An 18,902-nucleotide genomic window follows, 5' to 3' on the forward strand; every position below is an offset into this window, starting at 1 on the left:
CTGGACAATAGAATTAAGGGAAATTTAAAATCCTTTTTAATATATATTTCTACAATGTTTGATTTTTTTGACAAGACTGTATTTGTTTTATAAGCAGAAAAAGAGAAATATTAAAATAAATAGATAAAACACAAAATTAAAAAGTCTTTCCTGTCTAGTTAATTTGTCAGTGGGTCTCAAAAGCCTTAAAAATGTGCTTCCTGTTTGAGGTAAAATGGAACTACTTTAAGAATACTCACTATGGTACCATTTAAAACAGTGAGAACAGGACATAACTAACAATAGGGGGTTGGCTAAAGAATTATGATATAATCATACTATGGGGTATTAGTATTTTAAATGCTAATTACTTTAAATGTTATTATATGAGAATTATGATGACAGATACTTAGAGTAGAACACAAATCAGTAACTAAATGTGTGTACTTCATGACACTACTAGATAAATCAAAAGACTGGGAGACTCTTAAGAGTCTAGAAGTCCACCGACAGATGAATGGACAAAGATGTGGGATATATATATATATATATATATATATATACACACACACACACAATGGAATATTACTCAGCCATCAGAAAATGAAATCTTGCCATTTGCAACAACGTGGAAGGAACTAGAGGGTCTTATGCTAAGCAAAATAAGTCAGTGAGAGAAAGACAAATACCGTATGATTACTCATATGTGGAATTTAAGAAACAAAACAGGTGAACATAGGGAAAGGGAAGGAAAAATAAAATAAGATGAAAACTGAGAAGGAGGCAAACCGTAAGAGACACTGAACTCTAGGAAGCACACTGAGGGTTGCTGGAGGGGAGGGAGGTGGGGGGTGGGCATTAAGGAGGGCACTTGATGGAATGAGCACTGGGTGTTGTATGCAACTGATGAATCACTAAATTCTACCTCTGAAACTAAAAAAAAAAAGGTCCAAATTCTGAATTTGCTTCGTTTTTAACATTTTTTAAATTTTTGTCGATTTTATTTATTTATTAGAGAGAGAGTTGGAGCAGGGGCAGAGGCAGAGGGAGCAGCAGACTCCCTGCCGAGCAGGGAGCCTGACTCAGACTTGATCCCAGAACCCGGGATCAGGACCAGAGCCGAAGGCAGACGCTTAACTGACTGAGCCACCCAGGTGCCCCTGATGGCTTCGTTTTAAGAATAAGCGGATATTGATATATCTTATATTGCTGTACCTTTGTAGTGAAGTAATTACTACATTGGAACCACTATTAAAATTATAAGCTTTAAAAAAAAAAAGACTGAGTGTTAAAATGAAAATGTTAACTGTGGTTATTTCTGAGGGGTCGGATTATTGGCTTATTTTGATTTGGGGTTGTCTTTCTGAAATTTTCAAAGATTCTATAATAAACATGTATTACATTGTAGTCATGTTGTACAATAAGCCTTTTAATATTAAAAAAATTCTATTTATTGAGAGAGGAGAATAACAAAGCTAAATCCTAGAAATTTAGGGGGGCTCGTAGCCCACAAGAATAGGTATGTGTCCTAGACACAATGGCAAGTCACGCACTGAGAGGAAGAGGCTGTGCTAAGCTTCTCACCATCTCTAACACTCACAACATTCCCCGAGGTGAGGATTATTATCCCCATTTACAGATGAATAAATGGGCTCAGAGAGGTGAAGAGACACATCAAGATCTCACAGCATGTTCCGGCTTTGCTGGCATTTGGACCCAACTCTCCGCAGTAGGGTTGGGCACTAGGAACCCCCAGCACCCCCAGAGTGTGGAAAAGTGCCCCCCCCAGGGGGGTGACTGGCCTGCTGCCTCTCCTCCTCAGCGAGGTCAGACTTGCAGCCCAGCGTGCCTGAGTAGGGGCTCACATTCCTCCCTAAGATGTCCCCCACTGACTTGCTGGTGACACTTTTCACACGGCCGGTCTCTGAACACGGGACACCTCCAATGCCAAGATTTACACACTTGAGGCAGTGGCCCCCCCTCCTTCGGCCCAACCAGCAGAGCCCTGATGTTCAGCAGCCCTCCCCTGCCTGGCTTCTGAGTCTCAAGAAATGTGTCCTGAAGCAAATTGGCACTGGGATTCACATCTACTCCTTTCCTCCCCCAACCTCCTGAGCAACTGGGGGGTCTTGGCTGCCACCAAGCTTCAACACCTCAGGTCTGACTTTCTCCAAGTGAGTCTTGGACGGTCCTTTGAACTAGGTCCTCTGAGAGGCATGGAATGGAGGTGGCCAAAGTTAGGGAGAGATGAAGCTAGAATCTTCAAAACTGGGTGGGAGCAGAGACATGGTTTGAGATGAGATCAATGGGGGGAAGGGTGGGGGGCAGAACTGTTATTAAACTTCTTTTCTTTTGTTCCCCATTTCTGTTAGTGTTGTTCTAATATTTATGTAATTTTAAAAACCCCACCCTGAGTTCTCCAAGAGAAAAAAAGATTTGTAGACATTTCCCTGAATCCCTCAATAGTTAACCACCACCAATTCCTCTGTCCTTTGAGATTCAAGATAGACTGGTTTAGGGCCACCTATTCAGCTCTCTCCTCTCTGTAATTCATCCGCCATTTATTGCATTTGCAGAACCTGCCAGAGCAGCCCGCACATGGTGAATGCTCTATAAATATTTGTTGAATAAATGGACAAACTGGGTTTGCATCCTCATTCACAACACATTCTTTTTTTTTTTTTTTTTTTTTTTTTTTTTTTTTTTTTTTTTTTAAAGATTATTTATTTATTTGAGACAGAGAGAATGAGAGAGAGAGAGAGCACATGAGAGGGGGGAGGGTCAGAGGGAGAAGCAGGCTCCCTGCTGAGCAGAGAACCCGATGCGGGACTCGATCCAGGGACTCCAGGATCATGACCTGAGCCGAAGGCAGTCGCTTAACCAACTGAGCCACCCAGGCGCCCCTTCTTTTTTTTTTTTTTTTAAGATTTTATTTATTTGACAAAAAGAGACACAGTGAGAGAGGGAACACAAGCAGGGGGAGTGGGAGGAGAAGCAGGCCTCCCGCGGAGCAGGGAGAGCCCGATGCAGGGCTCCATCCCAGGACCCTGGGATCATGACCTGAGCTGAAGGCAGACGCTTAACGGCTGAGCCACCCAGGTGCCCCTCAGAACACATTCTGAGGCTTGCAAGTAGGGAGGTGCTTTTTGTATTATTTGCTGTTAATAAAAGGAGATATCTTTTTATTTTAATTTTTTTATTATTTATTTATTTTTAAGATTTTATTTATTTATTTGACAGTGAGAGAGAGAGAGCACAAGTAGGGGGAGCGAGAGGCATAGGGAAAAGCAGGCTCCCTGCCGAGCAAAGAGCCTGACACGGGGCTCGATTCCAGGACCCTGAGATCATGACCCAAGCCGAAGGAGACGCTTAACCAACTGAGCCACCCAGGTGCCCCAGGAGATATCTTTTTAAAAAGCAAAGAAATTATTTTCTATGGAATGAGAGTGTCAAGTTAGGCACAGTTTATTAAGTTGTCTGACTCAATATTGATACATCCCCTAATGAAGCCAACAGCAATCCCTTAAGTCACCATCAGATTGAGAGCAAATGTGTCACCTCAGATTTGATCTAATGTGTTGATAAATTGAGAGCACTGTGCATAAGATAAGCTGGAGACTTCCACATTCAAGAGTGATGATGCTGGAGACTTGCAGTTAGACATGCTGGGTTGACTCTAGAAATCCCATTGTAACAGCTTTATTGAGATGTAACTCACATACCATACAATTCACCTATCCAAAGTGCAAAATTCAGTGGCTTTTAGTATATTCACGAAGTTGTGCAGCCATTACCACAATTGATTTCAGAACATTTTTATCACCCTGAAAAAAACAACTCCATACCCATTTTCTCCCCATCCCCTGGACTCCATCTTAGGCAACCACTGATCTATTTTCTCTCTGTGTAGATTCCCCTATTCTGGACATTTTATGTAAATGGAAGCATTTGTGACTTTGTGACTTTCGCTAGGCATAATGTTTTCAAAATTCACTCATGTTGTAGTGTGTATCGGTACTTTATTTCTTTTTATCATTAAATAAAATTCCACTATATGGATATACCACATTTTATTTATCCATCTTCAGCTGATGACCATTTGAGTTGTTTCCACTTTTTGACTATCATGAATAATGTTGCTTTGAACATTCATTCATTGTGTGAACATATACACCTAAGAGTGGGATTGCTGGGTCCTATTGTCTATGTTTATCTTTTTGAGGAACTGCAAGACTGTTTGCCAAAGCGGCTGCACCATTTTACATTCCGATGAGTACAATGTGAGGTTCCAATTTCTCCACATCCTTAAGAGCATTTGTTACTATCTGTCTTTGTGATAATAGCCTCCTAGTGAGTATCAAGTGGTATCTCATTGTAGTTTTGAATTTGTCTTTCTCTGATGGCTAATGATGTTGAACATCTTTTCATGTAGCTTATTGGTCATTGGTGTATCTTCTTTGGAAAAATGTTATTTGGATCCTTTGCCCATTTAAAAATTGGGTTATTTGCCTTTTTATTATAAATTGTAAAAGTTCTTTATATATTCTGAATACAAGTCCCTTATCAGATATGTGCTTTGAAAATATTTTCTTTTGTGAAGGTTCTCTTCTCGCTTTCTTGATGGTGTCATTTGGAACACAAAAGTTCTTAATTTTCATGAGTCCAGTTTATTTTTTCCTTTGTTACTTTTGTTTTTGGTATTACACCTAAGAAAGCTTTCCCTCATGAAGATTTACTCTTATATTTTCTTCTAGAGTTTTAAATTTTTAGCTCCTTACATTTAGGTCTATGATCCATTTTGAGTTAATTTTTGTGGGTGGTGTGAGGTAGGGGTTCAGCTTCATTCTTTTGTGTGTGGATCTCCAGGTGTCTTGGCACCACCTACTGAAATGATTATTCTTTGCCCCACTGAGTTGTCTTGGCATTCTTATCAGAGATCAAACAAATCTGAAGGTTTATTTATGGACTCTCAAATCTATTTCATCCATCTGTAGGTCTATCTTTATGCCAGTATCACACTTGATTACTTGATTACCATAGATTTGCCATAAGTTTAAAAATTGGGCTATGTAAGTCCTCCAAACTTGTTCTTTTTCAAGATTGTTTTGGCTATTCTGGGTCCCTTGAAATCCCATACTTTTAGGATCAACTCTGCAAAGAAGTCAGCAGGACTTTTTTTTTCTTTTAAGTAGGCTCCACACCCAATGTGGAGCCCAATGCAGGGCTTGAACTCACAACCCTGAGATCAAGACCTGAGCTGAGATCAAGAGTCTGATGTTTATCCAACTGAGCCACCCAGGTGCCCTGAAAAGCCAGTGAAAAGCATTTTTAAAAAAGATTTTATTTATTTATTTGAGAGAGAGAGTGAACGAGTGAGAGCATGAGTAGGGGTGTAGGGGTTGGGGAGAGGGAGAAGCAGACTCCTCACTGAGCAGGAAGCCCAACTCGGGACTCGATCCCAGGACCCTGGGATCATGACCTGAGCCAAAGGCAGACACTTAACCAACTGAGCCGCCCAGGCACCCTTGAAAGGGATCTTTTAAAGTATAAATTGCAAGGGCAAAGAGAACGGGAGAAGAAAGTAGAGTAAGGAGGGGTAAATGATTTGACCAAGCAGTAGAAGCTGTGGTCTGATGCCTGCAGAAAGGAACCAATAATGGGACATGAGAAGTTCAGGAAGGCACTGGGTTTGGAAACATAGGGTACCAAGGAATGTGGAGTGAAGTGCAGAGTGGAGATGGGGGATGAGCTAGAAGTCTATTTGCAGAGAAGTCCAACACTCCAGGAGTCCCCACACATCCCCTCAAAGCCTGGTGACAGCTTCTCCTCAAGGCAAGAGATCAGAGATCTGCTCTTTTCTAGAGCAGTGCTCTTAAATCGTGGTTCATGACCTGGTTTAGGCCCACAAACTTTGTTACTGGCCCTAATAAGATAAGTACAGAAAGTAAGAATAAGTGTTTAGAATTTTTATAGAAATTTGAAATTGCCTCAACATTCAAGTGAGTTCTCAGTGGATTCTTCTTGCTGAACAGGATATAGACCAGTTTGGATGTTTGAACTCCTATTGGGAGTCATGTGTGATAGGAGATATGGACTAGCCATGTGCGTTAGAACTGCATGTGGGTCCCTGACAGATCGGAAATTTTAAAAACTGGTCCTTCACCACAGACAGCTTGAGAAGCATGCTCTGGAGGCTGACAGACTCCATGGTATGTATAGTTAGGAGGCGGTTGAGGGTCCTGGTTAAAAGGCTTCATTTTCAACGATAGGCTATCCAGCCTTCCTCCCACACTCATTCAAGAAAATTGGCCGGTAGGCTTATATCCTCCCCCAACATCTCTCCCCAGACAGGAGTCTAGAAGATTCTTATCAGAAAAGACTTAATGGCCCAGAGAGACTTTTAAATGCTGACACTTAGAAGTCCCTTCAGGTAAAAAACTGCTTGACACCCCATCTCAATATCTCTACAGTAAAGCTCTTCTTTTTTTTTTAATTTAATTTAATTTTATTATGTTATGTTAGTCACCATACTACAGTAAAGCTCTTCAATGGATAAGCTATACCCATGCACCTAAAGCTTAAAATAAACTTCTAAAAGGTTTATTTTGTTTTTCAAATAGGCTTTATACTAATATGGTTCAGAATTCAAAAGATTCAAAAGGGTACAATGAAGAGTCTTCTGTCAGTTACTTCTTCGTTTCCTTCTGGTAAACTGTTTAGTGCCTTTAATATAAATAGAAAGTCTACATGAAAGACAGAAAACAAATTAAAGAAATAAGAAGTGCAGAGAAAAGAATGTAGAGAGGGCACCTGGGTGGCTCAGTCAGTTAAGCAACTGCCTTCAGCTCAGGTCATGATCCTGGAGTCCCTGGATCGAATACCACATCAGGCTCCCTGCTTGGCGGGGAGTCTGCTTCTCCCTCTGACCCTCCCCCCTCTCTCATGTGCTCTCTCTCATTCTCTCTCTCTCAAATAAATAAATAAAATCTTAAAAAAAAAAAGAAAAGAAAAGAATGTAGAGAGAAGAAAGTTCAAAAAAAGGAAAAGAATCATGCCCTGGAGACAGAAGAGAGGCTGTTACACCTGTGAAAGAAACGTGGCCTATTAGAAAAAGAAATATTCAGGGGCGCCTGGGTGGCTCAGTTGGTTAAGCGACTGCCTTCGGCTCAGGTCATGATCCTGGAGTCCCGGGATCGAGTCCCGCATCGGGCTCCCTGCTCGGCGGGGAGTCTGCTTCTCCCTCTCCCGCTCCCCCCTCTTGTGCTCTTTCTCTCTCTCACTCTCTCTCTCTCAAATAAATAAATAAAATCTTTAAAAAAAAAAAGAAAAAGGAATATTCACTGAACAACAAAAGAGAACTCTGAGAATTTAAAAATATAAATATTTAAAATTCAACTAGAAAAGTTAGAAAAAGTAGTTTAGAAAATCTTCCAGAAAGTAAAACAGAGAGATAAAGAGATGGGAAATTAGATACAGAAGCTAGGAAGATCAAAGGATCAGGTCAGAAGATCCAACATCTTGATAACAGGAGCTCCAGATGGACTGAACAAAAAAAAAAAAAAAAAGAGAGAGAGAGGAAGAAATAATTAAAGAAATAATCAAAGGAATTTTTTTTTTTCCCCACAACAGAAGGATATAAGTTTCCAGGTCAAAAGGACCCATCAAATGCCCAGTATAATGAATGAAGAAGGAACCATCCCAAGGCACAGCATTGTGAACTTCCAGAACACTGGAGGTCAGAGAGAAGAATCTAAAAACCTTCAGAAGTGAGATAGAAAGGACAGAGGTTTGATGTGGTATTGGATATTACAACAGCCACTCTGGAAGTTAGAATTCTATACATGGGGAAACTATCAATCCAGTGTAAAGACATTTTCAGTTATGTTAGTAAGTAACATTTTACTTTCTTTGCTCACTTTCCCAGGAAGTTCCTGGAAGATATGCACCACCAAACCAAGGTAGTAAATCAAGGAACCAGAAGACGTAGGGTCCACAGGACTGTGGGTAAAGTTGCCTTGGCCCTAAACAGGATGGAGGGGATAGGAAAGAAGGAAGGGATGGAGGGAGAATGAAGCAATGAAGTGTGTGCAAGGATTCCTTTGATACTCAAGGAGTTAGAACCAGCAGCATCAATATCTCATGGGAGCTTGTTAGAAATGCAGAATCTCAGGCTGTCTCCCAGACCTACTCAACAGAATCGCATTATAACAAGATTCTCTCCGCACATTAAAGTCTGAGAAGCACTGTCCTAATATATCTACCTCACAAAGTTGAGTACTGGGCATATTGGGAGGTAATATGTAGAATTATGAGAATATTCTACTGGGCATATTAAAGGTAATATGTAGAAATACCTGACCATGTAGTAGGCACTCTGTAAGGTATTGAATGTGAAGAAGAAGAAGAAGAGGGAGGAGGAGGAGGGGGAGGAGAGGCAGAAGAAGAAGAAGGAACTAGAAACACTCAGGAATGACAATCTCAGTCCCTGGGTCCATGGTAAATGGTGGTTCTGAACCAAATTACAAAAACAGGCCCACAACAGAAAAGGCAAAAGTACGTTTCTACCAGGAAACAGTTTTCAGCTCTGATCAGGGAACCTGTCAGGTTAGTCAGTCCAGGTGTTGACATGGGAAATCAGTAAGAAAAGCCACCTCTCAGGTGTGGTAATTGGCTGGGAGTGAGTGACAGACACTCATCATCTGGGTGACGTTTGGCAGGGGAAATGCTGAGCTAACGTTGCCTTTCTCAGCAGGGCAAGCGTTCTGCTCCAGCACTCAGGAAGTAGGTCAGGAGGAAATATCCTAAGTGAGCAGCGCTGAATTGCTTTTTCAGGCAGAAATCTGTGGCTCATAGACTGGGGGTGGATGGGAAATGGGAATGACAGGAGGTTGGGGGGCCCACTGCGGGGGTAAGGGTAGGAAATTGCATCCCATTCTTGGCAGGAGCAAGACTGCCTCTCACATAGTTTTCCTGGCTCCAGTCCTTTGGCGTTCAGCCACCTTCTCTGTGCTGGGGAGGCGGGGGGGGGTGTTCCAGTGACTTTTTAATGCTGAGCAAATCTCAATGAAGCCTGGGATTGGAAAGATTTGAAGGGAAGGAGATGTGCTTGTAGAAAACCTGTGTCCTAACTCAGCCATCAGTGTGCTGTGGCTAGAGCACGATGACCCCAGATCCACACGTCCCCAAGAGTTCTTACTGATCATTGCTTCCTAACTGCCCACCAACTGAATGGCACCGAACTCAGTCCTTGAGAGTCCTTACCGCAGAAGCACCGCAGCCCTCAAAGAAATTACGCAATAGGGTGTCCAGTCCTTTAGAACATCTATGGGAATCTTACCCTACTCAGAAATAGCACACTCCACCGCCATCAGACGGCTGTCTTTGTGAAGGCTGAGGGTAGGCGCCGCCCTTGCAGGCACCATCTCAGTGACAAAAGCCTAACATTGCCGGTGAGAAGCGGCAATAACGCGCTTACGATGTGCCAGGCACTTTTCCAAGCACTCTATTTTAATTCATTTGATCCTCACCACAACCTTGCGAGCTTAAATACAATGTCAGTCCCCATTGTACAGATGAGAAAGCTGAGGCAGAAAGAGAGTAAATGAGGTCACGCAGTCAATGGCAGAATTGGGATTCAAACCCAAGGCCGTCCAGCTCCAGGGCCCCTTGTTCGTTAACCACGCGTCGGACTTAGACCACGGGCGCAGGTGCCTGCATCAGCTCTCCTGCGAGCTGAGCCCTCCTCCCCCTTAAACAAGCCATCTGATGTTAGCCAGACAACTCAGAGCAACACGGTGAGGGGCAAGAGCAGAGCTGTCAGAGGTCAAACATCTGGATTCTACTCCTGAAGCTGCCATTTCAAAAGGAAGGACACTTACGTTGACTGAATGCTCAACACAGGTCAGGTACTGGGCGCTTTCCATGTTTGATCTCCCCGTGTCGCTGTCCCTCCTTGGGTTTCGGTTTCCTTACACGTCGGGTGGAACAGGTGACTTCAGTGATTGGTCTAGACAATACTCACTCGAGATGTACTAGGTGCACAAAGCGCTATGCCCGGTGCTGAAGGGCACAGACAAATGAAGTAGAGACCTTATCTTTGCAAGGCTCACGGGCCAATTGTCTTTCATTTTAGAATTCCTTTGGAGTTGAGCAAGGCCATCATTAACCCTGTTTTTTTTTAAATGGGGGAAATGATATTTGAACACTCAGTTCAGTTGTAGCCAAACAGAGTGTGACCGCAGGGTGACTCTTAGCTCGGGGCCCTCTCTGCTCCCGACCCTCCCACTTCATCCTGACATCACTGCGACTAAAAGCTACAAAGTCCACTTTGAGTTCCTCACTTCCCCCAGTCATTTTGTACCTCCGTCCTGCCTTCCCCATCCTGACAAGCGCAGACACACGTGCGTGCGCGCGCGCCCCCACACACAAGGCTGGACCCCCGAAAGACGCAAGGTCAATGCTATGGAGTAGCTGACCATCAGCCCCCTCTGGCAGCCCTCGTTTCTCGTGCAGAGCCCAAAGCGCAGAGCTGAGAGGGTGAGTGCACAGTCAGCAAAGCCGCCGCTACCATATGCATCATGACTCATGAGCCCATCCGCTGACTCGGAACTGAAGCCTCTTGCCCCATCAAGTAATTACGGTGCGCAGGAAGTCCTCAGCTAAAGATAAGGTCAGTCTGGTGGCTGAGAGGAAGGGGCCAGGGAGCGCAAGCTTCTGTTAAACACACTTCCCCTGCCCTGGGCTCTCCTGCGGCAGCCAGCACAGTGCCCTGCAAGCAGTAGGTGCCCAGTGCAGCGTTACTGGTGGATTAGCTCTTCTGAACTGCTCGGCCCAGCACAGCTGCAGGATGGGGTTGCTAGGCAGGAGCATAATATGTGGGTCTAGTGCCTAAAGGAAATGATTTCAACTCCCTCTTGGTTAACACAGCTGAGCTATGACCAGGAGAACCGCAGCCCTGAAGATGTGTTCTTTAAAGAACTCCATGTTATACAATTCACTTCCGCAATCTGTCCCAAGAACTTCCGTTTCTATCCCCTAAGTTAGGATAGAGGAAGAGGCACATCATCTTCATGCTTTCTCCAAGTGGCGTAAGAGTGCAAAGGGCTTTAGACATCGCTTGGTCTAAACTCGTCCTGTTGCATCCTCCTCGCCATTCCCGTGTCCATGCTTCCATGCCTGCCATATCTCTTCCCGGGCAAGAACCTCCTCCCCAGGCCAGAGTCAGGAGGGACAAAAACTTCCGTGAACTTCCAGGAACCAAGGCCACTACTGCTTGTTGTAGGAGGTCATCCCCCAATATATATTTGACCTTCTTACAGAGTGGTAGGATTTTTGACCAGACACATGAACACCTAGCTAAAGCCAACCTTCCGCAATCTCTCTTACGGTATGTCCACGTGATCAAGTCCTAGCTAACAGGAATTTTCAAGAGGGGCATCAGGGTGGCTCAGTTGGCTAAGCGTCTGACTCTTGATTTCAGCTCAGGTCATGATCTCAGGGTCATGAGATGGAGCCCCGAGTTGGGCTCTGCGCTCAGCGAGGAGTTTGCTTGAAATTCTCTCTCCCTCTCCCTCTGCCCCCCACCCAATAAATAAATAAATAAAATCTTAAAAAAAGAAGTGAGCAGGAACAATCATGAACTTAAAAGGAAGGCCAGTCCAGTTGGACTGGACATTACAGTGAGCCATCCTCAACAATGTGCATAAGACAAATACCCTAAGAGCATAGTAACAAGTTAGAAGAAGCCTGGGTTTCTAACATTGGGGAGCCACCATATTATCCCTGCAGTGTTTGCTCTCAGACTGTTACCCACAGGAGAGAAATAAACTTCCATCTTGTCTAAGCCCTTATTATATTGGGTCTTGACAGGGCTGCCAAACTTGTATCCTGACTAACACAACAAACACCCTTTGGGGTACAAGGGCAGTCACAACCTCCCCTTCTCTGAAATTCCCCCACTCTACTCAGCCAGGAGCAGCCTAGTGAGTTCTATTTATGAGAGCTTATCATGGTGATCTATGAATGCCTGGCTCATCTGGCTGTTGGCTGAGGGGACCAAGCATAGGCATCCCATCCAAGCAGGGCCCATCAGATTCTGTCTCCCATAAAATTGCAAATGAGATTCACTATTGCTATCCATCCACTGATGATGACATGAACTAAGACACACAAGGAGAAGCAGAAATGAACGGTCAGTCATCCTTGGAAAAGCAGAGTGAAAGAAGTTGCCGAGGTTGGAGTACTGGCTTCCTAGTTTCTGGTTCCAGGCCTTTGTATGGCCTCCCTGATCATTTTCCCCATGGTTCCTAGGAAAGACTCTGACATCTTATAATAAATTCTCCCTTTTGGTCTTAGATACTTTAGGTTCATTTCTGTTACCTCTAACCAAAAGTGTCTAAGCGTCTTCGGATCCTTATAAAGACCTGTGTATCCTTGCAAGCCAGGGAGCCCACGCTTCTGCGGCCCACTCCATGGCATACTGGATCCTTCAATCATTATAATAGATGGATCTGAGGTGAAATAAATGGATGGATAGATCGATTGCCTGGTTGATAGGTTAGCAGGTCAATCCATGGACTTGCCAAGGGACTCTAAGCAGGCCTCGTGGAATCACAGAGTTAGGAGTGAAGGGGGCCAAAAGCATCAAGCAAAGTGTGGCTATGGAAGTTTAATGGCAGGGCCTGGACTGGAACCCTGCCGGGCCCTGAACCCCACAGGCTTACTCCACCTCCCCTGCCATCAGGCTGATTGATCTGGGGGGTGCTCTGACACACCAGAAATAGCTCCTGCGTGCTGTGAGCAAACTCCCTAGGACAGCTGTGTCAGACCTGCCCTTTCTGTGGCTCCTAAGGAAAAATGCAAAATGATACTCTTCTCTTTTTTCTGGGTCATTCTTTCTAATTCTAAATCTCACTGTGGATTTTAAAGAATAAACATCTTCTCTTCCATGGAAGGAGTAACGGGTGTACGCCTACCGTGTACCAGGGACTTGTGCATGGCACGTTATTGCTATTGCATTTAAACCCTCTAAGAAGCTGTTTTCCAGGAGAGGGAAGTGAAGTTGAGAAGGAATAATCAACTTGCCCAAGACACACAGCTGGTAGGAATGGTACTAGGGAAGGAACCCTGGCTGGTCTGGCTCGAAACCCTGTGTCTTTGACACGATGTCGCACTGCCTCCTGAAGTTCCATCTTTAGCAGTCCTTTTGGCCTTTACTTTCCAGCTTTCTCCATGGGCACCTGCTCAGCAGGGCTTGATTTAGGTCAGTGGGTGTGGGGCCATGAGCCCCAGGCCCTAGTGGGGGAGGGGCGGCGTGCCGGGTGAGAACTGTGGGGCCATGGGAGGCTCAGCAGATGGCACTCCTCTCACAGGGTGGCCTCTCATTTCCCCTCTGGGGCCTGTCATCCCTCACTGCTGGCCTCCATCTCTTTCCCACTTGCCTCAGGCTTGTGTTTCCCTTCTCCATCCCTAGGCAGTCTTTAGTGCCTGGGCACTGAGACGACCCCAGCCTCCCCTCTTACCCTCCACAAAGGGAGGTCTTGGGTACTCCTGTGTGCTCCCTTCTTCAGAGAATTCATCTAGCCAGCTCATTCTTTTTCTCCTCAGAGAAGGAAACAAAGGCCTCACACCTTCGGGTTCAGCCTGCCTGCTTTTCAAGCTGTGTTTGCACCCAGAGCCGAGTCTCTAGCTCAGGCTCCCAGAGGCCTGAGGGCAGGACTGTGTCTTCACACGCCGGGTGGCATACACTGTCAGCATTGTGAGCACCCTCTAGAAAACAAACAGCTGTCGTGCAAAGATGAGGAAGCTGCCAGGCCTGGGGAGGCTGCGGAAGACGTACGTAAGCCTGACATGTCGACCTCCTCCATTGAGCACACAAACTCATGTCCCTGACAGCGTCCACAGAGGCCCCGCCGGGACTCCAGAAAGATTCCGCACTTCCATGGTCTCTCTGAGGAATCAAGGGTGAATTCAACATGTGAATGTGTACAAGGGTGCGTGCAGGGAAACCTCTGGTTCGTTGGGGATTGTAGAAACAATAATCTATAGTTACCTCTCACTTCCGGTAAATGACTGATTCTCAAAGGAAAAGTGCAGGCCCCACTAGGAAGTTTCATCAAATCTCAGGGACCAGAGTAATCAATGGGAACATTTTACATTTATCCAAAGGAGCATGATTTTTTAAAAGGACAGACTCCGCCCATACAAAGGACATACTGCTTCCCATTCTTTTCTCTGCTTGAAGAAATTCTACTTACTCTTTAAAGCCCTGGGAAGCCTTCCTCAGCCCCATAGGCTAAATTGATCGCTCTTTTTCAGTTCTCCCAAAGCATTTGGTTCATCCCACTGGTACAGTGTGTACCATGGGCTATTACCGAGGGCTATGTGAGACACTGTCACCCCAGGGGTGCGTGCTCCCCTGCGAGCACGGGAAATGCACCTCACATGACTTCCTGTACCCATTTCAGGGTCGACTGACAGGCAAGAGAAGATCCTGTTAACTGGCAGAGAGGTGGTGCTGGTGTAGGAAACATGTGGGAAGAAAGGACGGAAGAGAAAAGTGAGGAATATTCTCTGAGAGATAGGGTCTACGTTACAGGGGATTTTTATCTACTCTGAAGGGCTTCAGAGAGGAGGACTTTTAATGGGCTAAAGGTCAATTGGTTAGAAAGAACTAGTGAGAATTTGTTGGGGGCAGAGGAAGGTCCTGGGAGGGTAAAGGACTGGTTCAAGGAAGTTTCTTTCCTTTTTTTTTTTTTTTTTAAGATTTTATTTATTTATTTGAAGGAGGTGGAGAGAGAGAGAGCCCAAGCAGGGGGGAGGAGCAGAGGGAGAGGGAGAAGCAGGCTCCTCGCTGAGCAGGGAGCCCAATGCGGGGCTCAGTCCCAGGACCCTGGGCAGACACTAAACCGACTGAGCCATGCAGGTACCCCTGGAAATTTCTGAGGGTAGGAAATCAGGACCACCCTGCTATTCTGATTAGTTGCCTGGCCTAGGTTGAAGACAAAGGCCTACAGACAAAAAGCTGCAAGAGCAGACGTGGACCTCACCAGGAATGGAAGGTAGAGGAGGAAAGGGAACGAGGCAATGCTAATAACCTGGTCATTGGGATTAGCTGTCAACATGCACAGAGTAACCAGACTGCATACCTATAAATTACTCAGCGCTCTATGGTTTATCCCTCAAGATTGTTTGCATTGTGCTGAGGGTCATAGCAGCCTAAGGTTTTCAAGGGTTGGAAGGCCAGAAAACATCTGTGTGTCATTACAGTGAAACATGTGATCGCTCCAGTCCCAGGGACAATGACAAGGACAGTGTTAGGGGTTTTCACCAGGAATGGCACTCCCACCCCCTCTCCAAATAGGCAGGAGGCCAAGACACCAAGAGCAGGGACTTATGAAACGGGTCTCTCTACCAATTCATAAATTAGAAGCCAGACTTCTGTGTGGTACAAGGAAACTGCATAGCGATCTGCTTTCTCATACCTTTAAGCTTTGTCTGAAATGGAACACCCTTCCATACGGCAGCCCTTAGGTGACCTGATTCTGGAGACAAGAGTCCCCAGTTGTGCCGGTAAAGGATTACTAACCCTTACTTCACCTTCCAGAATAAATGCTGCAAGTGTCTGGCACACGCGATGCTGAGATTGGCCGCATTTCATTACAAGGCCGTAGTCAGGCTGTTGGACGGCGCCCCCTGCCCTCGCTCGAGCAAGGCCGTCGTAGTAGAGGACGGTGCCGACTAAGAGCACATGGGCAGGGAGAGCATGCCGCAGCTGGAGCGCGGTGTGTCTGGCTGAGGCTTTGCGGGCTTCTTGCCTCCGATGAAACCTCTGGCCCTGGGTTGAGACACACTCTTGCGGATGCCCGCCTCTCTGCATCCACCTCCTCCGGCCTCCCAGACCTGTCTCCACAATAGCTGATGAGGCAAGTGTCCCGGCCAAAGCACCGTTTCCCTCCCTTTCTTCCTGGGCTTGTAATTAAGGGGTGTCTGTGAGGCTCTCAAGCTCCTTGGGATAAAAGGACCTGTCTGGCTCCTGTGCTTTTTCTCACGGTTCCCTGAGCTCTCCGACGTGGTTATTGCCGGTGGAGGCTCACACGGCCGGCCGAGCGAGGTGGCTCCCACCCCAGAGCCCTCAGCCAGGCTCGCAGGGTGCCCTGTCCCTGGGCACCCCCGGCCCCGCGGCGTCAGTGTGTTTTCTGTTCTCTGCTCCTTCCCCAGGATGTTCTGATTTCCTCACCTCAGCTCTCTTTGTTTAGCCACGGAGGTTAGGCAATGACTGTGGGGCCTAGGCCCAGGGCCCAGCTTCCCAGGAAAGGGCTGCTCCTTCACAAGGTGGTCTGAAGTCACTTGTTCTCCAGAGCTTCCCCTCCCTGGCATTCTGGTCACTCCTTCTCCGGGCATTGCCGTTCAGAGGTCTCATACACCCCTGTCCACACCCGGCACCCCGGTACAGTGTCGTGCTCTGGTCAGGGGTGCAGACTCTGGGGTCACCCTCCCTGTGCATGAATCCTGGACCTGCCACTGGCTTGCTGTGTGACCTTGACCTTCATCCCACATAAAATGAGGTTCAGAATAGTTCCTCCCCTACAGAGACGATGTGAGGATCAAATGAGAGAATTTGTTCAAAGTGCCTCGGCTTTGGTAAGTGCAAACCAAGTGGTGTCCTTTTCTGAGAAACACTGTCCACAGTGGCCCTGGATTCTGATCTGTAAGTCTTCCTTGGATAGCCCAAACGAATGGCTTTTCCTGCCTGACCCGGTGCCTTTCCTGCTTCAGGGTAGCTGCACTTTCTGACCGAGCCCAGGGGACAGGCTACAAAGCCACAGGAGAAGTGTCTGAGGCGCAACGGTTTGACCTCTCCAGACAGGACCATGCCGTGGGTACGAAGCTCTCGCTTCACCTTCTTAAGGATTACCTCGTTTTCCTGTGCCCAGTTGAGCGATGATGATCTAATTGAACTTGGGTACCATTTTCAAAGCCTCTCCTTTCTGGAGAGAAGAATTACACTCTGCCACTTTCTACCAGGAGCCTCAGACCGCAGCAGGGCATGACCTACATGAATCAGAGAGCTGGGACGTGTGGGAGAGATTACAGCCTGCGTCTCCCTCCCACTGCGCGCTTTCATCACTGCCCTTCCCAAGGGGGAGGCCCTGGAGCTGCAGGAAGGGAGCTTGGGTCTCAAGAGGGTTCTCTCACCCTGCCTAGCTCTGAGCAAGAGCTGTGGCATGAAAAGGGAATGGAGCCAAACATGGGGAGTTCTTTACTCTTTTCCCTACCTCCTTTCCCACCCCCTGTCTCCCCCACAAAAATTATCAGAAGAACAAAGCAGGCTGGAAATCACCCAATATCCTCTGCCCTCACGATCTCCTCTGGTTTCTCGGGCTCTTGCTCGTGGGAAGGAATCGAATGAGTTCTGTTGTGTTCCTTTGCAAAGCACTAAGCAAGCTCTTGGTTCAAAATCTCCAGGGGCAGAATTACATATTATTTGCATATATTACAGAGATTGTTCCTTCAAATGTTCACACTGAGTCCTATCATGGTAAGGTAAACATCCTTAAACAGGTCTGCATTTGCTCCTGGCTTCTAGGTCCCTGTGATTTCTCTGCAGGACACAGTACATTCATTCTCAGCTTTATCATTCTTGTTGGATAATTTAGGTAGATCATTCCATTTACCTGGTCTGCAAAATGGGAATAATAATCCCTGTCTTTTACATGGGGTTGTACGGGGACGCCTGGCTGGCTCAGTAAGTGGAGCGTGCAGACTCTTGATCTTGGGGTTGTGAGTTTGAGCCGCATGTTAGGTGTATAGACTACTTAAAAGTAAAATCTTAAAAAAAAAGAGAGCGATTGTTGGGGCGCCTGGGTGGTTCAGTCAGTTGGGCATCTGACGCTTGATTTCGGCTTAGGTCATGATCTCAGGGTCCTGGGATCGAGCCCCACATCAGGCTCTGTGCTCAGTGTGGAGTTGGCTGCTCCTTCTCCCTCTGCCACTCCTCCTGCTCTCCGTCTCTCTCTCTCTCTCTCTCTCAAAAAAAAATAAATAAATAAAATCTTAAAAAAAGAGAGAGAGATCATAGATGTAAAACCATTTTATAAACTGTAAAGAACAGGTAAAAATCTCAGATATTATTATTGTTATTAAATTATTCAATGAAAGATGTTATGCTGGTAATCTGAAAGGGACAAAGCAAAGGTAAGTAGGGGAGACTAGGATTTCTTGATTTAATGTCAAACTGCATAAAAGACCCCTCTGTTCCCTTCGGCAGTTTGCCAGGACGCTGGATGGCAGGAGCCCTGTTCTGTCCATAGGACTCTCCCAACCTATAGGAACTGCAAGCTGGGCAAGGCCAAGGTGCAACCCTGACCACAGTGTGGTTCAAAATCCTATGGGAAGTCAGTGGCAGGGTGGGGGTGGAGGCGGGGAAAGCATTGAGAAGGCCATGCTGTTTTAGTGCAGGAAGGGATTCAGTGATCAATGCCCAGCCCCCTCCCCCATTTTACAGATAAAGAAACTGAGGTTCAGAGAGGGGTATAGCTGGCTCAAGGCTCCCAGCAGGCTTCAGTGAGCAGTCCTGGCTGACCCATTGTTTCTTGCTCCAGAACTTCTATCTCAGTCTGCGGAGGAAAAGAGGCTCTCAGCCTCCCAGAATAGCGAAAGGCAAACACACTTGGTTGAGAAGAGCCCTTGAGAAAGAGACACGATTGGAGAAGAAAACTCACACACCTTTCTCTGAATCTTGCCTTTAACCCACTGTCTGGACAGAGGTGGTTTTAAAAGTCTGAGCTGCCAAAGCCTTGAATGGCCTCTTAGAGCTCAATGAGAGCCCTGCTCAGGTGCAGAAAAACTGGTCTCACGTCTTCCAGGCCCCGCCATTTGGGACCCACAGACAAAAGATTCTCAGAAAGGTCAAGGCTTCTTTC

At 46.2% G+C, this 18,902-nt stretch overlaps 1 protein-coding gene across 2 annotated transcripts in view; it reads right to left on the minus strand.

The window, feature by feature from the left end:
* The window catches only part of NINJ2 (ninjurin 2), a 78,545-nt gene that overhangs the window by 25,958 nt on the left and 33,685 nt on the right, over positions 1-18,902 (minus strand). The window contains exon 1 of one of the 2 annotated variants that reach the window (XM_045874087.3): positions 9,858-10,212. The exons of the other annotated variant lie outside the window; for it this stretch is intronic. Coding sequence (XP_045730043.1) covers positions 9,858-9,902 — 45 coding nt within the window. The 5' untranslated portion in view covers positions 9,903-10,212. Of the gene's footprint in view, positions 1-9,857; positions 10,213-18,902 lie in introns of those variants that run through there. 2 annotated transcript variants of the gene reach the window in all.

The sequence above is a fragment of the Mirounga angustirostris genome, unplaced genomic scaffold, assembly GCF_029215605.1.
Source record: "Mirounga angustirostris isolate CCGP_5_RB_7025 unplaced genomic scaffold, mMirAng1.0.hap1 SCAF_5, whole genome shotgun sequence".
Classification (NCBI taxonomy): Eukaryota; Metazoa; Chordata; class Mammalia; order Carnivora; family Phocidae; genus Mirounga; species Mirounga angustirostris.